The sequence below is a fragment of the Cetorhinus maximus genome, unplaced genomic scaffold (assembly GCF_964194155.1).
Source record: "Cetorhinus maximus unplaced genomic scaffold, sCetMax3.hap1.1 HAP1_SCAFFOLD_305, whole genome shotgun sequence".
Lineage (NCBI taxonomy): Eukaryota > Metazoa > Chordata > Chondrichthyes > Lamniformes > Cetorhinidae > Cetorhinus > Cetorhinus maximus.
Window position 1 is genome coordinate 281,509 of NW_027596258.1, and position 27,439 is coordinate 308,947.

The 27,439-nt window shown below is 47.1% G+C and overlaps 1 protein-coding gene and 1 non-coding gene across 2 annotated transcripts in view; one reads left to right on the plus strand and one right to left on the minus strand.

Moving 5' to 3' along the window:
• The window catches only part of LOC144673149 (uncharacterized), a 75,517-nt gene that overhangs the window by 22,217 nt on the left and 25,861 nt on the right, over positions 1-27,439 (plus strand). The window contains exon 2 of the mRNA XM_078535135.1: positions 17,017-17,790. Within this exon, the coding sequence (XP_078391261.1) occupies positions 17,017-17,790 (774 nt within the window). The remainder of the gene's footprint in view (positions 1-17,016; positions 17,791-27,439) is intronic.
• On the minus strand, positions 16,057-16,130 carry trnan-guu (transfer RNA asparagine (anticodon GUU)). Its single transcript has one exon. It is a non-coding gene; the product is annotated as a tRNA-Asn (tRNA).

Consider the following 27,439-nt stretch of genomic DNA (forward strand, 5'->3'; position numbering starts at 1 on the left):
GGCTTGTGTTGCTGATTCTGATCATTCTAGTAGCTTTAGTATGTTATCTACAGTTTGTCATCAAGAAATTAGGAAAACAAGCTCGTAGCTTAGAAATAGTGAGGTTAGTCAGAAATCAGTTGTGAGAAGTCAGAAAGGATATTCCCTTCTCAAGCTGGGGAGATCTGTGAGAAATAACTGTCTAATTAACCTTATAAAATCTTCAGAAATTTAATAAACATTACAGAAATAGTTCTCTCTCTCTCTTCCTTTAGGAAGAAAGAATCCTGGGTTGATAAACATAGGACAACGTACCCTTATGATAACTCATCGGGATGGTCTCAGTAGTTATGGGATGGGATTTGTAGTAGTGATTGAAGACATTGGCTTTTGTCTTCAATTTTTAATTGGAGGAAATTTCTGCTCATCCAGTACTGGATGTGGGATTAGCAGTTTGATCATTTAGGGACAGTGGAGGAATGGCGAGGGATGGTGGTGAGGTAGAGCTGGGCGTTGTCAGTGTACATGTGAAAACTAACACGGTGCTTTTGGATGATGTCACCGAGTGGCAGCATGTAGATGAGAAATAGGAGGGACCAAAGATAGATCCTGTTTTTAGGATGGGTCAGGATGGTGGATTAAAAGGTGAGAGGGACAGTACCAGAAGAGAGTGAGACAAAACTGTGAATAATATCAGCTAACATGGAGAAGTTGGGTTATCAGTAGATCAGTGAGAGTGGGGTCAGTACAGCAGAAAGTGAGTCTCGTGGACAAGATGAGCACTGAGAGGACATGAGGGGAGATGGGAGAGAAACTGGAGAAAATGTGGGTTCAGGGTTCAGACAGTTTGTCCCAGTGGGCTAGTGGAAGGGAGGGAAGCAGCAGAGGCAGCTGATCGGATTTTCTCAATCTTAGTGACAAAGAAGATCCATGGGCAGAATTTTGCCCTTGGCGTGCGGGCTCGGCGGGGGCGAGTGGGGCAGTCGGGAAGCTGACCGCTGCCTGCAATCAGGCCCGGAAGGCAATTTCATACTGGGGGCCAATTAAGGCCTGCGCTGTGTGAAACGTGAACAGCAGTGCTCAGCCCTGCCTGTGCGGGCGGGGGGAGGAGTGCGAGATGGGTGAGTGTGACCTTTGTGCATGCACGCGAGAGTGAGCGATATAATCTCCCTGAGGCAGAGAGCTGTCTCCGGGAGATGGATTGATTTGAAAAAGAAATTAAAGATTTTATACAGGTTATGAAACATGTCCCCTCATATCATATGTCACATGAGCAGGGAGATGTTTTTAATTAATAAGGTAAAAGCAAAATACTGCAGGGCCGTACTTCTTCAAGACAGGCATTCCTGGAAGAGAAGTGGCAGTGAATTAAATAAGATAAAAGCAAAATACGGCAAAATACTTTTGCAAAAAAGCAAAACTCTGTTTGTCTCTCCAGAAATGCTATCAGACCTGCTAAATTTTTCCAGCATTTTCCATTTTTGTTTCATGTTTTTAATTCAAGTGTAAAATTTGATTTGCTTCAGGCGACCTCGTCCCGCCCGTGGATGAGGTTTCCTGAAAAAGGTAAAGGCCGCTTGGTCTTTTTGCCCGCCAACCATTAGGTTCAATGGGCAGCGTAAATTTGAATTTAATTAACTTCTTAGTGGCCTTACAGGCTTCTTAATTGTTGGTGAAATATTGCGGGACTGCGTGATGACGTCGGGACGCTTGCCCACCGAGCGTAATTTTCTGCCCCATGAGCTCCTCACACTTGTTGTTGGAGGTGAGGATGGAGGAGACGGGGGTGAGGAAGAGCCCTTCAAAAGGAACTAACTTGTGTTTGAGAGATTGAAAACACTTGACACAGGGTGAGTTTAACACAAAGCTGATTTATTGGACTTTTATCCAGGATATTACTCCCTATAACTGACCTGGAGTTTATTAACATTAGCAGAAAGAGACCCCAATGAACATGGTTCAGTCCTGGATGTGATTTCACAACAACATCCAATCACTGTAGTTACTTGTGAACTTGCTGGTGTCTCTGTAAATGGTATAAGTGAGTGAATCCTTTCCCACACCCTGAACAGGTGAACGGCCTCTCCCCAGTGTGAACTCGCTGGTGTGTCAGGAGGTAGGATGACTGAGTGAATCCCTTCCCACACTCAGAGCAGGTGAATGGTCTCTCCCCAGTGTGAACTCGCTGGTGTACAGTGAGTTGAGATGATCGCCTGAACCCAGTCCCGCACTGAGAGCACCTGAACAGTCTCTCATCAGTGTGAACACGTTGATGGGACATCGGTTCCCCGGAACTTTTATAGCATTTCCCGCAGTCTGGGCATTTAAAGGGTTGCTTGTCAGTGTGAACTCGCTGGTGTCTCAGCAGGTTGAATGAGGTGGTGAATCCCTTCCCACACTCAAAGCAGATGAACGGTCTCTCCCCAGTGTGAATTCGCTGGTGTTTAGTGAGTTGAGATGATCGCCTGAACCCAGTCCCACAGTGAGAGCACCTGAACGGTCTCTGGTCAGTGTGAACATGTTGATGGGACATCAGTTCCCCGGAACTTTTATAGCATTTTCCGCACTCTGGACATTGAAAAGGCCTCTCCCCAGTGTGAACTCGCTGGTGTATCAGTAGATTGGATGAAGTAATGAAGCCCTTCCCACACTGGGAGCAGTTGAACGGTCTCTCCCCAGTGTGAATTCGCTGGTGTACAGTGAGTTGAGACGATCGCCTGAACCCAGTCCCACAGTGAGAGCACCTGAACGGTCTCTTGTCAGTGTGAACACGTTGATGGCACATTAGTTCCTCAGAACTTTTACAGCACTTCCCACAGTCTGAGCATTTAAAAGGCCTCTTATCAATGTGAACTCGCTGGTGTGTCTTCAGGCTGGATGACTGACTGAATCCTTTCCCACACTCGGAGCAGGTGAACGGCCTCTCCCCAGTGTGACTGCGGCGATGAGTTTCCAGATCAGACGGGAATCTGAATCCCATTCCACAATCCCCACATTTCCACGGTTTCTCCCCACTCTGAGCGGTGCCTTTTCCTTCCATGTTCAAAATCCGATGATATTCATGTTACGGTAAATTGGGCGACACCGTCAGATGCTGATGTGATGTTTAGTTTCAGTTTCCCGACTGCAAATTCTCCTCTTCTAAAAACCAGTGAAACTGATTTAAAACAGAAAAAAGGGAGTGAGAGAGAACCCACAAAAACACAAAGGCAGGTTGTGAAATTGAGCTGAATGAATCTGGGAATTTGTGGGGCCGGCACTAGGAAAAAGTGACCATGAAAACTGCTGGATTGTCATAAAAACCCAACTGGTTCACTAATGTCCTTCAGGGAAGGGAACCTGCCACCCAGTCTGGGTCTACACAAGACTCTGACCCACAAGGGAGGAGAGGGAGAGAGAGGTGGGAGAGGCACGGTGTGAAGGGATACCTACAACACAACAAGAACTTTGACAAAGTCTCCAGAAACCTCAATCTCCACCACCGAAAGGACCAGGGTAGAAGGTGTATGTGAACACCATCACCTCCAAGATCCCCTCAAAGTCACACACTATCCTGACTCGTCTGGATGAACAGAAATTTCCTCCATTTCAATATTGGGAAGACTGAAGCCATTGTCTTCAATCCCCACTACAAACTCCACTCCCTGACCACTGGCTCCATCCCTCGCCCTGACAACTGCCTGAGGCTGAATCAGACATTTATAGGGACATAGGAGCAGGAATAGGCCATTCAGACCGTTGAGCCTGCTCCAACATTCAATCTGATCAAAGTCCTTTTCCACACCCTCCATATATCCCTGTATGTAATTGCTCAACCTGTCATCCATTCCTTTGTTCCGTCTAGACTTAACTCTCCGAACACACACCCGGCCGGCTTCCCACATTCAGCCTCCCTGTAATACAAAACTCTGCTTACTCGCATCAAGCCTTGTTCACCCATCACACCTGTATTAACCGACTTACAAAGCCTCTGGGTTAAGGAGGACCTCAATTTGAAATTTCACATCCTCGTTTTAAAATCCCTCCATGGTCTCTCCCTCCCTACCTCTGTAATCTCCTCCAGCCTCACAGCCCTCCGAGATATCTACACTTCTCTAATTCTGACCTGCTCAGTGTTCCTGATTTTAACTGCTCCACCTTTTGTGTCTCCCCCAGCAGTTGCCAAGGCCACAAGCTCTGGAATTTCCCCCTTAAACCTCTCTACCTCACTTTCCTCCTTTAAGATAATCCATAAAACCTACCTCTTTCAGTGAATTTTTGTGCATCTGCCCTGATATCTCTTCAGGTGGCTCAGTGTCAAATGTTTCTTTCTAACACTCCTGTGAAACACCTTGGTACGTTCCATTACACAATAGAATTAATTCATTACCATTTTAGGGTGGGCAGAATCTGATGGTCAACATAGGCACTAAAGTGGAAGAGAGATGGACTATAGCGCAGGATAAACAACTCCTGAAAGATACTGTGGGAAGATAAAGCTGGGGAGCCAGCAGCACATGGTCAGGGGATGGGCAGCAGTGGAAACCTCATTTAGACACATTTGGCAGAAGGAACATTAAAATCCTAAACATAGTTAAAATACATCCATTATTAGGGACAGAGAAAGTTAGACAATGGCAGAGAGGTGATCAGGGAGAGCAGAGGATGAAACAGAGCAATAGATGGACATGGATTCAGATCCACAGTAAAGGAGTCACGCCAGCCCCAGACCATGAAACCTCTCACAGATAACAGAGAACAGCACTAAAAGCCCTAAACTGTTGATGAATAGTCAAAAATACTCAACTCTGAAATAATTACAGTTTTTAAATTTAAAATCTCCTGCTGGATCCCGCAGCTGGAAAGATATCAGAAGCACTGGAGTCAGAGAAAAATCTCCCAGTTGAGGAAATACCCGGGGAGCGGGGTGATGTCACCGTGTAATTGTCGGTGTGTGATGATGTCACAGAATAATTGTCGATGTGTGATGATGTCATAGACACGAACACAGAACATCCGGGTCTGTGCAAACCAGTGATCACCACACATTGTGAAAGATGTGAGGGTCCTTGAGAAAGTGCAGAGGAGATTTACCAGAGTGGGTAAGGGATGAGGGATTTTAGTTGTAAGGTTAGTTTGGAGAAACTGGGGTTGTTCTCCTTGGAGTAAAGTGGATTGAGGGGAGATTTGATGGAGATGTATAAGTTTATGATAGGTTGAGATAAGAAACATGAAGATGTTCACATTAGTTGATCATAAACGGTTTACGGATACAGACTTAAGATTTGAGGCAAGATCTATAAGGGGGATGTGAGGAAAAAACTTTACACAGTGAGTGATTGAGTGATCCGGAACTCAATGCTTACACTCAGAGGTCGATAATATTCAGGTCCTGATGAATCAAGTGACTCTGTCAGCTCTTGATGTGATGTTTGGTTTGAGTTTCCCGTCTACAAATCCTTCCCATTGAACATCCTGTAAAAAGGAGATTATTAAAAAACTCTGTCACTGTCAGTCTAGGATATAAATTGCGAAGAGACAAATATTTCTCTTTGTTTGCGTTTGCTTTGTGTAAATCCTCCCCTTCTAACTGTAACAGGAGTTTCCAAAATCCATCCCTGTCAGTCCAGGATTCACAATATTCTCTCCTCCTGCTACCTGGACCAGGATGACCGCGCATGCGCCCTGCTGCACAGCCGCTGCCCCCGGGCCGAGCAGAGGGAGAGACCCAGACATTTCCGGTCTGTTCAGCGCAAATGCGGGACCGGTAGTTTTATATTAAGGCTCTGCGGCCTGTACCAAGTGTTTATGAAACATCCCTGCCTACTCCACTAGCTCCATTCCTCCCGCCCACCTACTAACTCTGTTATTCTGCTGCAGAACGCCATTTTCTCATCACGTCGCCGGCTCCGGTCACGGGATAGCATTGCGCATGCTCAGATAGGAGACTGCAATGCGCGGGTGCCAATTACGCTTCGCTGTGCGCATGCGCAAGGCCTTGGCGTTCTGGGTAGAACACCTTCTGTCCCGCTCTGAATGCTGGGTGAATGGTCCGCCATTCGAGAGCGATATTCTTGCATGTAAAATTATGTTTCATGTTGCGATGATGATCGGACGCTTGGAGAGAAAATTTAAAATTATTAATTGGATTAATAGAACAGTCAAAGTACACGGGCCATAGTACAAAGTTCCATATTTCTGTCCTGGGTGTAATTAACAACGGAACAAACCCCAACAGTCCAAGGTGAATTCACTGGATTCTCAGCAGTCCGGGTGAAGAAGTGATTTTTCCTTCCATACGCCGAGCATTTAAACTCTGCTTTGTCATTCAGAACGTGACTGTTGCGAATTAAATCCTTTGAACTTTTAAAGCTGGATTGTTAACAGGTGGCCAAACTGAGAAAATCCCTTTGCAGAGTTTTCTCCATCAGATGTGACTGCTGCTGTGTCAACTATTAAAGTGACACCTCAGTTGAACCTCATTGATTACAATAATGCCACTGCACAAAGCTAATGGAGTTTCCCCAGACAAGCGGTGGTCTAGCAAACGCAAACTGTTCACACTTGTGGTGAGCAAAATGAATTGATTTCAGTGCATTGCACACTCTCGCCTGGGATTGAGTTTATCAGTTATAACTTATTTTCTACAATTATATTAGCAGATTGAAACATTATTTTTCTGCTGGAATGTTGAAATGAGAAGGAAAGGCTGATGGGATGGGAGTATGCTAATCCTCCCTCTAATACCTTGTGAAGTGAAATGATGCCCTGTCTGCAGGGAGCACGTGTCCAAGCTTCCCAGAGGGTCGTTTAAACGGTTGTGTTAACCCACTCTAACATAACTAATAGTAACACTACTTTGAACGTTATTTATAAATAATAATTTTAGGAAACTTTGGACACAGTAATGGCTCCTTGTGCATTGTACCCAGTTCAGACTCAGTGAGGGGCAGTGGGAGCAGAGAGAAGAGAGTTTTCTAATTCATGTTGACACATTGTACCCAGTTCAGACTCAGTGAGGGGCAGTGGGAGCAGAGAGAAGAGAGTTTTCTAATTCATGTTGATGCATTGTACCCAGTTCAGACTCAGTGAGGGGCAGTGGAAGCAGCGAGGAGAGAGTTTCCTGCTTCATGTTGACACATTGTACCCAGTTCAGACTCAGTGAGGAGGAATGGGAGCAGAGAGAAGAGAGTTTTCACTTCATGTTGATACATTGTACCCAGTTCAGACTCAGTGAGGGTCAGTGGGAGCAGGGAGAAGAGAGTTTTCTGCTTCATGTTGATACATTGTTGGGAACTGGACAGAACAGTTCTGATGAATCATGCAGCCTCAGCTGCTGATGCTGCTGAGTGCTTCCAGCTTTGTTTTTTCACTTTTAAATTTCAAGATTCATCTTCAGCAATTATTATTTTTACAGATCTGTATTTCAATTAATCCCAGGCTTGTTTTCAATTTGTGATTAGTATTTTTTCTGTTTTGTGTATCCATGCACAGAATGTGAGACAGCATTTATTGCCAATCCCTACTTGGCCTTGAGAAGGTGGTAGTGAGCTGCCTTCTTGAAAGGCTGCAGTCCTTGTGGTGTAGGTACACCCAGTGTTGTAATTAGGATAGAACCTTTCAGAGCCAATAATTAAACTTGGCTCAAATATATTAAGAGGAGAAATGAAAGCAAAATGTTACTTAAAAGGTACTGAAACATGATATTTATTCATGTGCTGATATAATACGCATCTATTTAATTGATTTCTTAACCTGTGTGTGCTGCTCCACCTGTGTTTTCCAACCCATCTTTTGAAGACTCCAGTCGAGCAAAGAAAGCAATCAAATTTAAATCAGCAACCTCGAACTTTATATTCACCCCCTTTCAGAATCAGGTGATTTTTTTGTGCTAAGCAGACTTCATACAATCCAAAGGAAGACATTTTATTAAATGGAAGTGACTTCCATCCCATCTTAACTGGATAATCTTAATTATTGCGCACGTGTCCTCTGAAGGCTGCGGCACATTTGTAACATTTAACTGTTAAGATGGCTTCTGAGTTTAATATCACTGCTCTAAATGGAGAAATCCAACTAAGATGATAGTTGTAACTGTTTGTAAATATCAGGCTCCAGGTCAGTAGCTGGAATTGTTTTTTTTAAGATTTTGTTTGAGTAACACATTGTGACATTTGTTGTGTGACGTTTGATGTGTAATTTATGGACACTGGCTCCAATACTTTATGCATATTTGTAAAGGTAAATGATGGTCTGTTTTATAATGATTGGTGCACTAACCTTCTAGTGTTCGATTTCTTATTTTGAATGCAAAGTTGGGGGTGTTTTCAGGATGAGCTGTCTTTCTAAAGCCGGGACATCCGTACGAGTAATCCAGAGGGTGGCTCATGCTCTGAGGACACAGATTCAAATCCCATCACGGCAGCTGGTGGAATTTAAATTCAATTAATAAATCTGCAATCACAAGCAATGAGACTATCATTAGTTTTCGTAAAAACACATCTGATTATTCATGTCCTTTAGGGAAGGAAATTTGCCATCCTCACCTGATCTGGCCTACATGTGACTGATAAATAACAATAAATAAGATAAGCAAAATAAATAAAATAAGAATAAGAAAAAATGCGCTAAGTAACTGATTTCCTGGTGGTAATTTAACCTGGAATCACCATGGGTGATATTAATGATTAACACATTCCCATGACATCTCAGTTTACCAATGCCTGTCCCAATCCATGTGAATGATAAATGGGTTCTCACAATAGTGGGAGGTTAATTTATTAGTGAAGCTTCATCTACTGTACCCAATATTTCATGCTGCCATTTATCCATTGATGCGTTTTTGACATCCAAAAGTTTCAGAAATATTACCAAACAGAAACAGACTGTAACCTCCAACAAGTCGATGTTTAGATTCCCCAACAGAATTAGTCCTAATCTCACAGACCCGCTCTTCCGCCACACTCCTTCTCCCCTTGTCATCCTATCACTTCTTTAACATGTTCTTCTATGTTGCCCTGGTCTCTGCTTCAATCATTGACTCTGCTAATACATTTCATAGCCTCCATGGAGAAAACAACTCATCCAGCTCAGGAATAGAGCCCAAATGTTCAAGTATCTCTTCCTGGCTGTACTTCCACACACGAGGCAGAATGCCACTGACTGAGCTGGATCCTTTCTGTCCACTCAGCTCCAATCCCACCGTGTGGAGCTGAACAACAACAATTTTCACTGATTGACATTCAATCCAATAAAACACCGCAAAGCACTTCACAGGAGCATTCCCAAAGTTTGATCGTGACCCACCCAGAAGGAGATATTAGGATGGGTGGACAGGAACGTGGTAAAAAGGGTAAGTTTTAAGGAGCATCTTAAAGCAGTGGAGAGAGAGTGGACAGAGGTAGAGAGTTTGAGGGAGTGAATTCTGTCACTTGGAGCCTTGGCAGCTGAAAGTGAATGAAAGATGAAAGTGAGATGAATTTTATGCCGAGAGCTTAATAGTGAATTGACTCTAACTTTCTGAAATGGTTTGATCCATTTTTCAGAACTGAGTCAAATTGCGGAGTCACAGGAAAGTACAGCAAAGGAGGAGATGGATTGACCCACTGTGCCTACAAGGGCAGTGCAACCAGTCCCACTTCCCCACCCTTTCCCCACACAGAAGGCGGTTTGACCCACTGTGTCTGCAAGAGCTGTGCAACCAGTCCCACATCTGCACCCTTTCCCCACACAGAAGGCTGCTTGACCCACTGTGTCTGCAAGGGCAGTGCAACCAGTCCCACATCCGCACCCTTTCCACACAATGCTGCATATTTTCCTCCTTCTCGTCTTCCCTTTTCAAGGCTGAAATTCATTCTGTTTGCATCATCCTATTAGGCAGTGATTTCCAATAAATCAATTTCAGTTTTAAATAAAACACCTTATTGCCTCTGGTCCTTCTGATACTCATCTTAAATCGGTGCCATCTGGTTATTGACCCTTCATCCATTTGAAGCAGTTTCTCTTTAATTTCTCTGTTTGAACCTTTCATGATTTTAATCAGCGCAATCACAATGCCTGTTTTTCCTTCTCAGCTTTAAGAAGAACAACCTTAGATTCTTCGGTCGATGTACAAAACTGTACTTCCTCATTTCTGAATTTGAACGTGGGTTTGTATCATCACAACCACATTTTCTTCATATCCCATTTGAGAAAAAAAACAAGATATTTTTTAGCTGAAGAGTTAATGGATAACAGCAGCATTGGTAAATTTTAGGGAATATTTTCTGGTAGTGAAAGAACGCATAAAAAAGCCTGGAACTTTGTGGCAGCGAATAACCAAGGGTGTAAAAAGAGAAATATTTGGCTGTTCTCGATCTACCGACCTCTCATACAATTGTTACATGTAGTAACTAATTACGCCACAGGAACATGTGCCAAGGTGAGTTGCAAGATACCCTAAAGCTGGTATCAACAAGTTGAAGATTCAGATTGTTGCCACAATAATTGCAGTTTTCCTCATTCCGTTTCTGTTACTGATGGACAGCGATAAGATTCAAGGCACAAGGAATAAACTGACTAACGGGATGATGCTGCGAGGCTAAATGTGGGTGGTAAAAGGATAAGTTTTTCTGCTTGATGTTCAAACCGGCAGAAATATCACTCCTGATCAAACAATCACAGCCGCTATTTCAAAGCAGCATGCCAAACCGAGAAGTGCAACTTCCTATAAATTTATATTTCCCAACAGCATGGTTGTTTTTTCACGCTCATTCTGCCATTTTATAATCCAATCCAGCGATATATATTTTCTTACCTTGTATCCTGTTCATTTGAAGTCAAGACATAGAGTAAATTCAGTGTGCTTTCTTGTCATTTCTCGAATGAGATTTTGGAACCAGGCTAGTTGAAGGACACTTTTATCGGTGCCAGTCCTTCACTGTCTCTCACTGTTTAAACAGGCACTGTTATCATCAGCCTGTTATGTACCTTACATACGAAAATAAGAACTAGGAGCAGGAGTAGGCAATTCAGCCCCTCGAGCCTGCCCCGCCATTAAATACGATCATGCCTGATCTCATTTCGGCCTCAACTCCAATTTCCCGCCCTCTCCCAATAACCTTTCAACCTGTTGCTAATTAAAAATCTGTCTACCTCCTCAAATTTATTCAGCGTCCTGGCATCTATTGCACTCTGGGGTAGTGAATTCCACAGATTCACGACCCTTTGAGAAAAGTAATTCCTCCTCATCTCTGATTTAAATCTACCATCCCTTTGCCTAAAACTATGGCCTCTCGTTCTAGAATGCCCCAAAAGGAGAAACATCCACTCCACGTCTACTTTGTCTATCCCCTATAGCATCTTATATACCTCAACTGGATCTTCTCTCATCAGTGATGAATTTCTGCCGTGTGTCCCCTTGTCAGTTTCACAGGAGATGCAGTGATGAGGTTGGTGGGTTTTGGAAATTGAAAGTTGTACATGAGCAGCTTGAATAGCAGGTCGAACAAGTGCCAGCTCAGATTGACAGAATCAATATAAATTGCTGTGAGGAAAAAGGTGGGATAATGGAATTCGTTAAGTTGCCCTCCCACAGAGCCGGCACGGACAAGATGGGCCCAATGTACCCCTTCTCTGCTGTAGGCATCTATGATTTTATACTAACAACATCATCCTGTGCATAGGGCCAGTGATCATGGCCGAGTGGTTAAGGCGATGGAGCCCAAATCCATTGGGGTTTCCCACTTCTCATTATTCCTGGTTTTATCTCTGTGTCTACAGAGTTAATTATCGGTTACATTGAATCAAATTGATCCAAACGCTCGGGAGTTTTCCAATTTCTGTTCATTCACGAAATTTGCAGTTGGAAATGGAACAAAAACGGAGCCAGGTTGGTGTGATGCTTGCTTTCTGGGTGTTTGTCTCTCCATAGAGACAAACCCTTGTCCTCTGTCACTCTCTGTGTATATGTCTGTGTGTGTTCCTCTGTGTGTGTCAATGTGTTTCATCACCTCATTTTTACCATCGAAACATTATTCACCTTAGTTCTGCGGCTTCATATTAAGATGGTCCAGATGGAAAAATAACAGAGCTGTTTTCAAAGATGCAAGAGGATATTTCTTTCTGTTTATTTTTGAGTGGAGAATGTTCAGCTACTAAATGCTGCATGTTACAAAGCGGAGGATGATTGAAGATTTCACATGATCTTATTAAGTAGCTGAGAATGTTCGAGGGGCCGAATGGCCTATTGCTGATCATAGGTTTGTATATTCTAATTCAGTGCCAATGCCTGTCAAGGTGATGGTTGTTTCTGCTCTGACTGTGGTTGAGTGGCCGAATGGACTGAGGTGCTGGTCGAGGTTCCTGTGATTTGGGCTCTACTCCCGCGGTTGTTAAACTTTCCGGTGGTTTGTTTTTGAGACGCTTCTAAAAAATCCTCTGCGCGGCCAAGGAACGGCTGATCTGTGTTGCATTTTGGTTTGGAGAATGGGGAGAGTCAGTCTAAGTTGGGTTAATGGCACAGACTGAAAGTCTTTTTTCTCTGTTACTCCCTGTATCCATTCTATTATTTTATACAAACAACATATCAATTTCACTAAGCAGTTGTTGCCAACTGATTTTAACTGACGGTCTGCAGAATTAATTATCGGTTAGTTGGAATAAAAACTATCCAAATACCCCCGTGTTTCTTATTTATGTTATTAGCAAACATTCACTAAATTCGCAATTGGAAATGGAAGAGTAATTGACCACTCCTGATCAACCAATCACAACTGCTCTTTGACAGCAACACGCCAGGCCGAATGGCCTCTTTCTTTCCTGTAACTTTATATAACTTTATGTTCCCCAATGCCACGGATGCTCTTTCCCGGTTATTCTACCATATTATAACCCATCTATCGACATGTACTTTATTACCTTGTGTCCTGTCCTTCTGAAGTCAAGACCCGGAATGAATTCAGTGAGAAGTTTTATTGTCATTTGCAGCAGGAGATTTGGAACCAGAACAGTTGAATGACGGTTTAAATAGTGCCAGCCCTTCACTGCAGCTCATTGTGCTTTTGAGTGGAGATGATTTCTATTTGTTACAAAGTGCAGCATGATCTGATTAACTGACGGAGTTGGCTCCAGATTCCGAATGTCAATTCCTACTCTGTTGCTTTTGTTCTATTTCAACACCAGTTAAGGAAATGATTAACAAACTTCAGTGATGCGGTACCGTGGCCGAGTGGTCTAAAGCGCTGGATTAAGGCTCTAGTCTCAATGGGGGTGTGGATTCGAATCCCATCGCTGCCAAATATTTAGCGGCCCCAGATGAACAAGCAGATATCACCTTAAATTGAGTGTGCGTTGTTGTATTCTGACAGGAAGAACGAGGAGACGAAAGAAATATGGGGAAAGGCGGGATGTGGAATTATAGTTGCTGAGTTGCTCTTCCAGAGGGTCGGCAAGTGAACGACCGTCTGATGCATCCGTCTGTGACTTCACACAAACAGCAGTGATGTCAGAATCGGTCCTGTGTTCACGGTGGAGAGGATAAGGGGTTGGAGTTGGAATCCTGTGGGGTCTCCTCACAGAGGTACAAATCCTACCGGCTCCAGTTCTCATCATTCCTGATTTTGATAAGATGCCCGTGGAATTAATTATTGGATAAATGGCATCAAAAACAGACAAACACTCCCATGGTTTCTTCTTTCCGTTGGTCTATGTGTGTCAATGTGCTTCAGTACCCAAGGGAATGGACACATTTTTAACAGAACAAACTTTATTCACATTAGTTGTGCAACTTCAGATCAAAAACTATCAGGGTGAAAGGTACAAGAGGAACTTTTCTCGTTCTCTGTGTGCCCCATTACAACAACAGCTTATATTTAGATAGCACCTTCAATGAAACCTCCAAAGATGGTTCACAGGGTCATTATCTAACAGAGCCTAACACTGACACACATAAGTAAATGTTAGGCCAGAAGGCCAAAAGCTTGGTCAAAGAGGTAGGTTTTAAGAAGAGTCTTAAAGGAGGAAGGTGAGGTAGAGGCGGAGAGGTTTAGAGAGGGAATTCCAGAGCCTCGTTAAATGAAACCACGGTCACCAATGATGGAGCGATTCTGATTGGGAATGTACAAGAGGCCAGAATAAAAGGAGCACAGGCATCTCAGAGGCTGTGGGGTTCGAGGAGATCACAGAGATAGGGAGGGACGAGAGGAAGGAGGGAATTGAACACAAGGATAAGAAATTTTGAAGTAGATACATTATCTGACCTGGAGCCAATGTCAATCAGTGAGCAGAGGGGTGATAGGGGAATGGGACTTTCTGTGAGTGTAGACACGGGCAGCAGTTTTGGGTGACCTCAATTTACGGAGGGGAGAATGTCCACTTACATTCCAGAACTGACATTCTGCTGGATCAGCACTGCCCTGTTTCCAAGACCAATATTGATCCTTTAAAAGGTGCCGTTCCCAGAACGATACACAGTCCTCCAGGTGTGATCTAACCAGGGCTTTGTATAGCTGCAGCAAAACTTTCCCTCTTTTCTATAACAGCCTCTGTCACAGGTTGTCTAGCACGGGGAGTTAGATTGTATATATCGACTGAGTAAAATGAGGAGATGCTTGGTCAGAATGAACTTCTTTCAAATATTCAATGTGATGTCAATTGCACAAATAAATATTTATTTTTATTTCGAAGACAACACATGAATCCCCAGTCCAACTCTCCGTGTCATTGAGTCAGGGAAGCTTTGTTAATTTTCACACACTGAGCATGGACACTGCAGAAGCTCCTGCACCTCCTTCAGCATTAGTTTTCTTAACTCAGAGTTTTCAAAAGAGGATTGGGTACTTATTTGAAATGGAAAAAAAACCTGCAGCTTTAAGAAGGAAGAGAATGATATTGGAACTAAGTGGATAGCTCTTTGAAGAAAGCACACACCCGATGGGTCGAATGGCCACCTGATGAGCTGTGTCAGTTTACAATTAGATCAATTTCTCTGCAGCATTCCAAAATGTCCCATCCCAGTTCTATTCCTGTAAAACAGGATTTTGCAGTGCAGCAGGTCTACACAGTTTGAAATTCAATACAAGTCCCTTTGACTTTTTCTCACAAATTGTTTCTGTGGTGTAGTGACCTAGCCAGCAATGCCCACATCCCATAAATGAATAAAGAAACAAACAGTGATTATCACATTCGCTTCACATGTGCAAGGTCGCCAGCTCGAAAACTGGCAAAAATATTATCAAAACTGGATCATCTAATTATGAGAAGCTGCACAATTCCCGCTTGTTGGCAAATAATAGCCAAATACATTATCTCACAGCCATGTGACATTGGCACTTCCCCAGGCTTTGAATAAATTTCTCCAAAAGGCACGTTTATGAGAAAGAGACAATAAATGAGACGAATTGCAGTGAGATAGTTCACACATGTGTGAAGTGTTGAATGACCTGCTGATGTGCTCTGTCATTTTATGATTCTAATGTCAGGTCATTTTTTCTGCCGCATGGTTATGTTTTTCAGCTGAATTGTACTTCCACAAAACAGGGTTTGGAAGCGCAGTAAGACTGCACGGTTTGATATTCTAAGTCAGTCCCTGTGGTTCTGCCCATTGTTTCTGTAGTGCAATGGTTATCTCAATGCAAGGGAAAAACATTATCTCCCAGTTGTGTGGAGAAGTTGTATCGCTCCCATTCCTGTTTGTTGTTGAATGTGAACTGAATGTTGGATCTTGCAGCCACATTAGATTCGCTCTTCACCATTTCTGAAGATAACATTCAGCAAAATAAGATGTTTCCACTGGCAGCGGCTGATTGGAGAGTGTGGGGCTGGAATAGTGTTACTTTTTCCTGTCTCACTCACCGTGGAGCTAAGGAAGAGGCGATTAATTGATGTGTTTGTTTCAACCAATAGCCTCATAGATCTCTATTGATTTAGATGGGGGTACATGATCGTTCATATTCTTTGTTATATCTGAAATGAATATTCATAAACAGAGCTTGGTGTGGGAACTCAATGGGCGACAGTCGAGTTTTCAACGTGAGGGTGGGGGATTTTTTTGTGGTTTCAGGGCCCCAGAACAAAGCAGAGCGTTAATGAGTGATGATGGGGAGAAAACAGTGGCAGTTTCGTCCCTGGGTGGTCTCGAACCACCAACCTTTCAGTTAACAGCCGAACGCGCTGACCAATTGCGCCACAGAGACTTAATAAAAGTACCTGCGCTCTGTAAGGTATCCTAAACCAATGGCTCAGCGAGTGAAAGCTTCAGATTGCTGAAAAGCAATGACAATTATTCCCTATCAGTTTTACTCTTCCCAAATAAAGGGTGGGACATTCATTGTGAATACATGGAAACAGTCTGATCCCACCCACTGCAGACACATCCATGTCCCCAGGAACCAGCTCCCCTACAACTGTTGCCGTCTCCCTTCGAGCCTCTCGGTGTTTTTCTGTTACCGAGTATTATGATTGTCCCGAAGCCAATAATTCTAAAGGGGTTTCTCTGTTACACAGCGAGTGGTTAGGATCTGGAATGCACTACCTGAGAGTGTGGGGGAGGCAGATTCAATCACGGATTTCAAAGGAGAATTGGACAGAAAATGCAGGTCTCCGGGGAAAACGCGGGGAAATGCAGGTTAGTTAGTTTCCAGAAGAGTAAGAGATCTCCCTTTTCCGATGGAGTTAAGGAGATTTTTTTTCCTCAGTGGGTCATTAGCCTGTGGACTTATTTTCATCAGAGGTTTGGTCATTGAATTTACACAAGGCTGAATTAGACAGATTTTTTATAGACAAGGGGGTCGAAGGTTATGGGGGGCAGACAGGAAAGTGGAGTTGAGGCCACAACCAGATCAGCCATGACCTCAATGAATGGTGAAGCAGGGTCAAGGAGCTGAATGGCCTACTCCTGCCCCTGAGTCCTTTGTTCCTATGACCTGGGCTGAATGGCCTCCCCTTAGCTCTGATTCTCTGACACGATGAGGTGCTCGAGGTGCAAAATGGTCAATCCCTGCTCCTGTTTGTTATGTTCTAATTTGGAGCAGTTACCACCCAAGGCAATGGTTAGTTTACCTTTGATAGTGGGAGCGTGACCTGGAAACTCATCGACGCAGTCACACTGGGGAGAGACCGTTCACCTGCTCCGAGTGCGGGAAGGGATTTACTCAGTTATCCACCCTGCTGAGACAGCAGCGAGTTCACAACGGGGAGAGACCGTTCACCTGCTCCGAGTGTGAGAAGGGATTCACTCAGTTACACCACCTCCTGACACATCAACGAATTCACCATGGGGAGAGACCGTTCACCTGCTCCGAGTGTGGGAAGTGCTTCACTCAGTTACACCACCTCCTGACACATCAGCGAATTCACACTGGGGAGAGGCCTTTCAACTGCTCTGAGTGTGGGAAGGGATTCATCAGTGTATCTAACCTGCTGAGACACCAACAAACTCACACTGGGGAAATACCCTTCACCTGCTCAGAGTGTGGGAAGAGATTCACTCAGTTATCCAGCCTGCAGAGACACCAGCGAATACAAACTGGGGAGAGACCATTCAGCTGCTCCGAGTGTGGTAAGGGATTCATTGATCCATCCATCCTGCTGAAACACCAGCGGGTTCACACTGGAGAGAAAACTTTTAAATGTCCAGACTGCGGGAAGTGCTTTAAAAGTTTCGGGAACCTGATGTCCCATCAACGTGTTCACACTGACGAGAGACCGTTCAGGTGCTCTCACTGTGAGACTGGGTTCAGATGGTCATCTGACCTTACGGTACACCAGAGAATTCACACTGGGGAGAGACCGTTCACCTGTACGGAGTGTGGGAAGGGATTCACTCGATCATCCAACCTGCTGAGGCACCAACGCGTTCACAAGTAACTACAGTGATTGGGATTTGCTGATAATTACATCCAGGACTAAACTATGTTCATTGGGGTCAGTTTCTGTTGATCTTCATAAACCCCAGCCCAGTTATAGGGGGCCATTTGTATTTTTGAAGTGCTGTGTGTTAAATACAATGTATTGAGTCTTTTTAGTACCTTTAACACGAGTTAGTTCCTTTTGAAGGACTCTGCCTCTCCCCTGTCTCCTCCATCCTCACCTCCAACAACAAGTGTGAGGAGCTCATGGAGCTTCTTTGTCACTAAGATTGAGACAATCCGATCAGCTGCCTCTGCTGCTTCCCTCCCTCCCACTAGCCCACCGGGACAAAGATCCACCCTCTCGGGACAGGGGTGAATTGCATAGAATTTGCCTCAGGAAGTGAATAAAATAGGTGCATTTCAGGGGGAAATGGATAGCTCTATGAGAAAAAGGGAATAGATGATTACATTGGTAGATTTAGCTGAGAAAAAGTGGGAGGAGGCTCGAGTGGAGCGTAAACACCAGCATGGACTGATTGGGCTGAATGGCCTGGTTCTCTGCTGTATATCCCGTGAACTCCTGTGCAATCTAGTCTAAATCCATGGTATTATCTGTCTGGAAACAGCATGGCATTAAACTGAAAACTAAAATCAAACTTTACCAGGCCATTGTCCTGACCACCCTGCTGTATGGAGCAGAATCCTGGGTCTGCTCTTGGAGCCACATTAAAGCTCTGGTACACTTCCAGCAAAGACACCCGAGGTCCATCCTGAGAATTAGATGGCAGGACAAAAATCACAAACAACGAGGTTCTCCATCACGCTGGGTTCAACATCTTGGAGACCACCCTTCAGAAAATTCAGCTCCAATGGCCAGACCATGTTTCCCACATGGACAATCACAGAAATCCCAAGCTGATCTTCCATGGGGATCTGTCTGAGGGCAAACAACATCAAGGTGGTCAGTACAACCGATACAAGGACACCCTAAAAAAGAGCCTCACAAACTTCTGCATTGCAGACCGTCCCTCCTCGGAAAACACTGCTGTCGACCGGCCGAGTTCTGGTCACTACTTTATAGGAAGAATGTGATAGCACTGGAGAGGGTGCAGAGGAGATTTACCAGGATACTGCCCGGGCTGGAGGGTCTGAACTATGAGGAAATATTGGATAGGCTGGGGTTGTTTTCCCTAGAGCAGCGAAGGTGACCTGATAGTGGCATATACGATTATGAGGGGCATAGTTGGATGGTTAGGAAGGCACTTTTTCCATTAGTAGAGGGGTCAATAACCGGGGGGCATAGATTTAAGGTAAGAGGTAGAAGGCTAAGAGGGGAGTTCAGGACAATTGTTTTTTCACCCAGAGGGTGGTGGGAGTCCAGAACTCACTGCCTGAAAGGGTGTAAATGATTTGGGTGGTTGAGTCAGAGACTCTTGTAACATTTTAGAAGTATAAAAAAAATATAAAAGTAAAAAAGCATATGTCCCATCTCGCGACACTCTGCCCCATCTCGTGACACTCTGCCCCATCTCCCGACACACTGCCCCCATCTCCTGACACTCTGCCCCATCTCCCGACACTCTGCCCCATCTCCCAACACTCTGCCCCCATCTCCCGACACTCTGCCCCATCTCCCGACACTCTGCCCACATCTCCCGACACTCTGCCCCATCCCCCAACACTCTGCCCCATCTCCCGACACTCTGCCCCCATCTCCCGACACTCTGCCCCCATCGTCCGACATGCTGCCCCCATCTCTTGACACTCTGCCCCCATCTCCCGACTTGCTGCCCCCATCTCATGACACTCTGCCCCCATCGTCCGACATGCTGCCCCCATCTCTTGACACTCTGCCCCCATCTCCCGACTTGCTGCCCCCATCTCCTGACACTCTGCCCCCATCTTCCGACATGCTGACCCCATCTCCTGACACTCTGCCCCCATCTCCCGACACTCTGCCCTCATCTCCCGACACTCTGCCCCATCTCCCGACACTCTGCCCCATCTCCCGACACTCTGCCCCCATCTCCCGACACTCTGCCCCATCTCCCGACACTCTGCCCCATCTCCCGACACTCTGCCCCATCTCCCGACAGTCTGCCCCCATCTCCCGACACTCTGCCCCCATCTCCCGACACTCTGCCCCATCTCCCGACACTCTGCCCCATCTCCCGACACTCTGCCCCCATCTCCCGACACTCTGCCCCCATCTCCAGACACTCTGCCCCCATCTCCCGACACTCTGCCCCCATCTCCCGACACTCTGCCCCCATCTCCCGACACTTTTCCCACATCTCCCGACACTCTGCCCCCATCTCCCGACACTCTGCCCCATCTCCCGACACTCCGCCCCATCTCCCGACACTCTGCCCACATCTCCGGACACTCTGCCCCATCCCCCAGCACTCTGCCCCATCTCCCGACACTCTGCCCCCATCTCCCGACACTCTGCCCCCATCGTCCGACATGCTGCCCCCATCTCTTGACACTCTGCCCCCATCTCTCGACATTCTGCCCTCATCTCCCGACACTCTGCCCCCATCTCCCGACACTCTGCCCCCATCTCCCGACACTCTGCCCACATCTCCCGACACTCTGCCCCATCCCCCAACACTCTGCCCCATCTCCCGACACTCTGCCCCCATCTCCCGACACTCTGCCCCCATCTCCCGACACTCTGCCCCCATCGTCCGACATGCTGCCCCCATCTCTTGACACTCTGCCCCCATCTCTCGACACTCTGCCCTCATCTCCCGCAACTCTGCCCCCATCTCCCGACACTCTGCCCCCATCTCCCGACACTCTGCCCCCATCGTCCAACAAGCAGCCCCCATCTCTTGACACTCTGCCCCCATCTCCCGACATGCTGCCCCCATCTCCTGACACTCTGCCCCCATCTTCCGACATGCTGCCCCCATCTCCCGACACTCTGCCCCATCTCCCGACACTCTGCCCCATCTCCCGACACTCTGCACCATCTCCCGACACTCTGCCCCCATCTCCCGACACTCTGCCCCCATCTCCCGACACTCTGCCCCCATCTCCCGACACTCTGCCCCATCTTCCGACACTCTGCCCCATCTCCCGACACTCTGCCCCATCTCCCGACACTCTTCGCCATCTTCCGACACTCTGCCCCATCTCCCGACACGCTGCCCCCGTCTCCCGACACTCTGCCCCCATCTCCCGACACACTGCCCCCATCTCCTGACACTCTGCCCCATCTCCCGACACTCTGCCCCCATCTCCCGACACTCTGCCCCCATCTCCCGACACTCTGCCCCCATCTCCTGACACTCTGCCCCCATCTCCCGACACACTGCCCCCATCTCCCGACACTCTGCCCCCATCTCCCGACACTCTGCCCCCATCTCCCGACACTCTGCCCCCATCTCCCGACACACTGCCCCCATCTCCTGACACTCTGCCCCATCTCCCGACACTCTGCCCCCATCTCCCAACACTCTGCCCCCATCTCCCGACACTCTGCCCCCATCTCCCGACACTCTGCCCCCATCTCCCGACACTCTGCCCCATCTCCCGACACTCTGCCCCATCTCCCGACACTCTGCCCCCATCTCCCGACACTCTGCCCCCATCTCCAGACACTCTGCCCCCATCTCCCGACACTCTGCCCCCATCTCCCGACACTCTGCCCCCATCACCCGACACTTTTCCCACATCTCCCGACACTCTGCCCCCATCTCCCGACACTCTGCCCCATCTCCCGACACTCCGCCCCATCTCCCGACACTCTGCCCACATCTCCGGACACTCTGCCCCATCCCCCAGCACTCTGCCCCATCTCCCGACACTCTGCCCCCATCTCCCGACACTCTGCCCCCATCGTCCGACATGCTGCCCCCATCTCTTGACACTCTGCCCCCATCTCTCGACATTCTGCCCTCATCTCCCGACACTCTGCCCCCATCTCCCGACACTCTGCCCCCATCTCCCGACACTCTGCCCACATCTCCCGACACTCTGCCCCATCCCCCAACACTCTGCCCCATCTCCCGACACTCTGCCCCCATCTCCCGACACTCTGCCCCCATCTCCCGACACTCTGCCCCCATCGTCCGACATGCTGCCCCCATCTCTTGACACTCTGCCCCCATCTCTCGACACTCTGCCCTCATCTCCCGCAACTCTGCCCCCATCTCCCGACACTCTGCCCCCATCTCCCGACACTCTGCCCCCATCGTCCAACAAGCAGCCCCCATCTCTTGACACTCTGCCCCCATCTCCCGACATGCTGCCCCCATCTCCTGACACTCTGCCCCCATCTTCCGACATGCTGCCCCCATCTCCCGACACTCTGCCCCATCTCCCGACACTCTGCACCATCTCCCGACACTCTGCCCCCATCTCCCGACACTCTGCCCCCATCTCCCGACACTCTGCCCCCATCTCCCGACACTCTGCCCCATCTTCCGACACTCTGCCCCATCTCCCGACACTCTGCCTCATCTCCCGACACTCTTCGCCATCTTCCGACACTCTGCCCCATCTCCCGACACGCTGCCCCCGTCTCCCGACACTCTGCCCCCATCTCCCGACACACTGCCCCCATCTCCTGACACTCTGCCCCATCTCCCGACACTCTGCCCCCATCTCCCGACACTCTGCCCCCATCTCCCGACACTCTGCCCCCATCTCCTGACACTCTGCCCCCATCTCCCGACACACTGCCCCCATCTCCCGACACTCTGCCCCCATCTCCCGACACTCTGCCCCCATCTCCCGACACTCTGCCCCCATCTCCCGACACACTGCCCCCATCTCCTGACACTCTGCCCCATCTCCCGACACTCTGCCCCCATCTCCCAACACTCTGCCCCCATCTCCCGACACACTGCCCCCATCTCCTGACACTCTGCCCCATCTCCCGACACTCTTCCCCCATCTCCCGACACTCTGCCCCCATCTCCCGACACTCTGCCCCCATCTCCCGACACTCTGCCCCCATCTCCCGACACTCTGCCCCCATCTCCCGACACTCTGCCCCCATCTCCCGACACTCTGCCCTCATCTCCCGACACTCTGCCCCCATCGTCCGACATGCTGCCCCCATCTCTTGACACTCTGCCCCCATCTCCCGACACTCTGCCCCATCTCCCGACACTCTGCCCCCACCTCCCAACCCTCGGCCCCCATCTCCTGACACGCTGCCCCCATCTCCCGACACTCTGCCCCCATCTCCCGACACTCTGCCCCATCTCCCGACACTCTGCCCCCATCTCCCGAGCAGCCTGTCTCTACCTCTGCTGAACCCACACAGGATGCACCAAGTTGAAACCATAGGAAAGGACTGGGTGAGAAATTGTAATCCACAAAGGGTGTGCACATGGGGGTCTAACAAAATATTAAGTTTCCTGTATTTAACAATGAAACTTAAAACGCATTGATTGGAACTATTTCCAACTTTCGTCCGTTTTGACATCCCGTGGGCCAGCTCACCCTCTCACTGGGTTCATGCTGAATGTCAATCCAGGCTGGGAGCCATTGGGTGGATGGGCAATGGGTGGATGAGTGGCTGAAGGAATGTTCAGTTCACAGGGAGGGGGATGGGGGAGGGGGGTTGGTGCTGGTGGTGGGAAGTGTTCATTCTGAAGGAGTCCCACCTGAAACAGTGACCACTAACTTATCACTTTCCAATGGTGATTGACCTGATGTTTATTTCCCCAGGTTTGTTCTGTTCAGTATTTATATATTTTTTTATCTTTGCTATAACATATTGTTCTGACACTGAAATACAGAGAATTTGAATTATGTTAATGTCAATCCCCATCGAGTACACAGGAGGACTCAACTGGTCCAAACTTTTTATGGTATCAATAAACAAAAATCCTACAAGATGTTTATTTGGGGAATTGTTTTTCTCTGAGACCCGGGATGGTCAAACTATGTCCCAAAGTTCAGATTTGGGCTTTGAGCCTGGGCTATGGGGCCCACATACATGGAGCACCTTTACCGGATGTCCTTCATCCTCGATTTTAATCACTCCACCATTGGTGGCCGGGCCTTCAGCTGCCTGGACCCTAAGCTGTGGAATTTCCACCCTAAACCTCTCCACCTTTCTAATTCACCTTTCCCCTTTCAGACACTCCTTATAACCGACCTCTTTGACCAAGCAGTTGGTCATCTGGCCTAATATGTCCTTATGCTCCTGTGAAACTTCTTGGGACAATTAGAAGCTCGATATAAATATAAGTTGTTGCATTTGTTATTGTAATTCAGTCAGACCTGATCACTTATTGAGTCTGTATGAATGTAACTCGGATAGACACAGCTTGTGTCATAGTTCAGTGAGACCTGATCACTCACTGAGTGAGTGAGTCTGTATCAATGTAACTCGTATAGACACAGCTTGTGTCATAGTTCAGTGAGATCTGATCCCTTAATGAGTAAGTGAGACTGTATTAATGTAACTCGGATAGACACAGCTTGTTGGAACAGACCTGGGGAGAAGGAAGCTCTGAATTAATCACTGGACTTTCTGTTCTCCACAGTTGGGAAAAAAGGTGATTCTTTCCAAACATCCAAATAACGAACCAAATCATTAAAGATGATTTGTTATTTTGAGTTGAATTATTTGGTAGAATTAGAGTGAAGGAGTGGGATTGACCCACAGCCGGAGTCACCACTTTAAGGACAGGAAACGAGAGAATCTGGAGAGTAGAAAAGAATTAGTAGGAGGCCAAACACTGAATCTGGAACAATGAGCAGAGAGGGGAAGGAGTGTGTGGGACAGGGATTTATAGATTTGGGGGAATGAAAGGAGAAAGAATATTCCATAGAAACTAGAATTGTCTGAATTTCTATCCTGTACTGACAGTGATGACTTTTGTAAACTGTGTTTACAGGGGATTAGAGGGAGAGGATTTTCAGATGGGAAACTCAATCCAAAAATCTCAACAAGATCTTATAAAATCACTGAATTCATAAATGACCAGCCTTTGATTATGGAAGGAGAAATGTTTGTCTATCTGCCTGTGGGGAAAATTCACATCATAATTTGACTGGAAACTCACCAAGACACATACACCCGAGTCAGAACATATATCGGGGTCAAACCTGACATCACTTGTGCAAAAAATCTGGTTTAGTCTCAGACAGTTGCCAGGGAGAGGAATGGAGTTGGTAGTTCAGGAATGAAAACAATGGCTTCGGTCTTCCCAATATTGAATTGGAGGAAATTTCTGCACATCCACCATTAAATAACAGACAAACAGTCTGATAATTTAATAAAAGTGGAGAAGTGGAGAGAGGTGGTGGTGAGGTAGAGCTGGGCACTGTCAGTGTACATGTGATAACTGACACTGTTTTCAGGTGATGTCGCTGTGGGGAGAATGTTGATGAGAAATAAGAGGAGGCCAAGGCTGGATCCTTTGGGGACACCAGAGTAAATGTGGGAGTGGGAAGGGAAGTCATTACAAGTGATTCACTGACGATGGTTAGATAGAGAAGAATGGAACCAGGAGAGAGCAGCCCCACCCAGCTGGACAACAGTGGAGAGGTGTTGGAGCAGAATGGTGTGGTCAATCTTGTCAAAGGCTGCAGACACATCGAGAATGGATAGTTTACCTTTGTCTCAGTCACATAGGATATCACTATTGGCTTTGATCAGAGCTGTTTCAGTACAGTGGCAGGGCAGAAACCTGATTGGAGGGATTCAGACAGGGAGTTCTGGGAAAGATGGGCACGGATTTGGGAGGCGTGAACATGTTTGAGGAGTTTGGAGAGGAAAGGAAGGTTGGAGATGGGACAGCAGTTTGCAAGGACAAGGCCAAAGGTTTGTTTATTGACGAGCGCTTGATGATGTCACATTTGAAGGAGAGAGGGACAGTAACTGAAGAGAACCATTGACAATCTCAGCGAACATGGGGAAGTTGGGTGACCAGCAGTTTAGTGGGAATAGGCTCAATGGAGCAGGAGGTGGGTCTCATGGACAAGATGAGCATGAAGGTGGCATGAGAGGAAATGGGAGCGAAACTAAAGAAAGATCTGGGTTCAGGGTTCAGACAAGGGGGATCTTGAGAGACAGTTTGTTCCGGTGGGCTAGTGGAAGGGAGGGAAGCAGCAGAGGCAGCTGATCGGATTGTCTCAATCTTAGTGACAAAGAAGCTCCATGAGCTCCACACACTTGTTGTTGGAGGTGAGGATGGATGAGACAGGGGAGAGGGAGAGCACTTCAAAAGGAACTAATTTGTATGTTTAACACAGAGCTCATTTATTTGACTTTATTCAGAATATTAACAGCAAAAACTGGGTTGGAGTTTTTTAACATGAGTAGAAACAGACCCCAATCAACATGGTTCAGTCCAGGATGTGATTAACAGCAAAATCCATTCACTGTTGTTACTTGTGAATTCGCTGGTGTCTCAGCAGGTGGGATAACTGAGTAAATCCCTTCTCACACTCGGAGCAGGAGAACGGTCTCTCTCCAGTGCGAACTCGCTGGTGTGTCAACAGGTTGGGTAACTGAGTAAATCCCTTCCCACACGCGGAGTAGGTGAACGGTCTCTCTCCGCTTTGAACTCGCTGGTGTACTGAGAGTTGAGATGACCACCTGAACCCAGTCCTGCATTGAGAGCACCTGAATGGTTTCTCGTCACTGTGAACACGTTGATGGGACATCAGTTCCCCGGAGCTTTTATAGCACTTCCCGCAGTCTGAGCATTTGAATGGTCTCTCCCCAGTGTGAATTCGCTGGTGTTTCAGCAGGTTAGTTGACTGAGTGAATCCCTTCCCACACACTGAGCAGGTGAATGGTCTCTCCCCAGTGTGAACTCGCTGGTGTGCCAGCAGGTCAGATGTTTGAGTGAATCCTTTCCCACACATGGAGCAGGTGAATGGTCTCTCCACAGTGTGAAGTCGCTCATGTTTCAGCAAGTTGAATGGCTGAGTGAATCCCTTCCCACACACGGAGCAGGTAAATGGTTTCTCCCCAGTGTGAACTCGCTGGTGTGTCAGCAGATGGGATGAACAAGTGAATCCTTTCCCACACATGGAGCAGGTGAATGGTCTCTCTCCGGTGTGACTGTGCCGATGAGTTTCCAGTTCAGACGGGTAATTGAATCCCTTCCCACAGTCCCCGCATTTCCATGGTTTCTCCCAATTCTCACTGCATTTATGTTTTGACAGAGCAGATGATTGACTGAAGCCTCGTCCACACACAGAACACGTGTACGGTTTCTCCCCACTGTGAACGGTGCTTTTTCCTTCCATGTTCATAATCCAATGATATTCAGGTTATGATAAATTGGGCGACTCCGTCAGATCCTGATGTGATGTTTGGTTTGAATTTCCCGACTGCAAATCCTCCCTTTCTAACACCCTGTGGAATTGACTTAAAACAGGAAAAAGGGAGTGAGAGAGAACCCACAAAAACACAAAGGCAGGTTATGAAATTGAGCTGAATGAATCTGGGAATTTGTGGGGCCGGCACGAGGAAAAAGTGACCATGAATACTGCTGGATTGTCATAAAAACCCAACTGGTTCAACTAATGTCCTTCAGGGAAGGGAACCTGCCACCCAGTCTGGGCCTACGCAAGACTCTGGTTTCAATAATAAAACAAGTGTTAGGGGCAGCAGGAGACCACATGGCCCTTCGAGCCTGCTCCGTCATTCAATACGATTGTGGCTGATC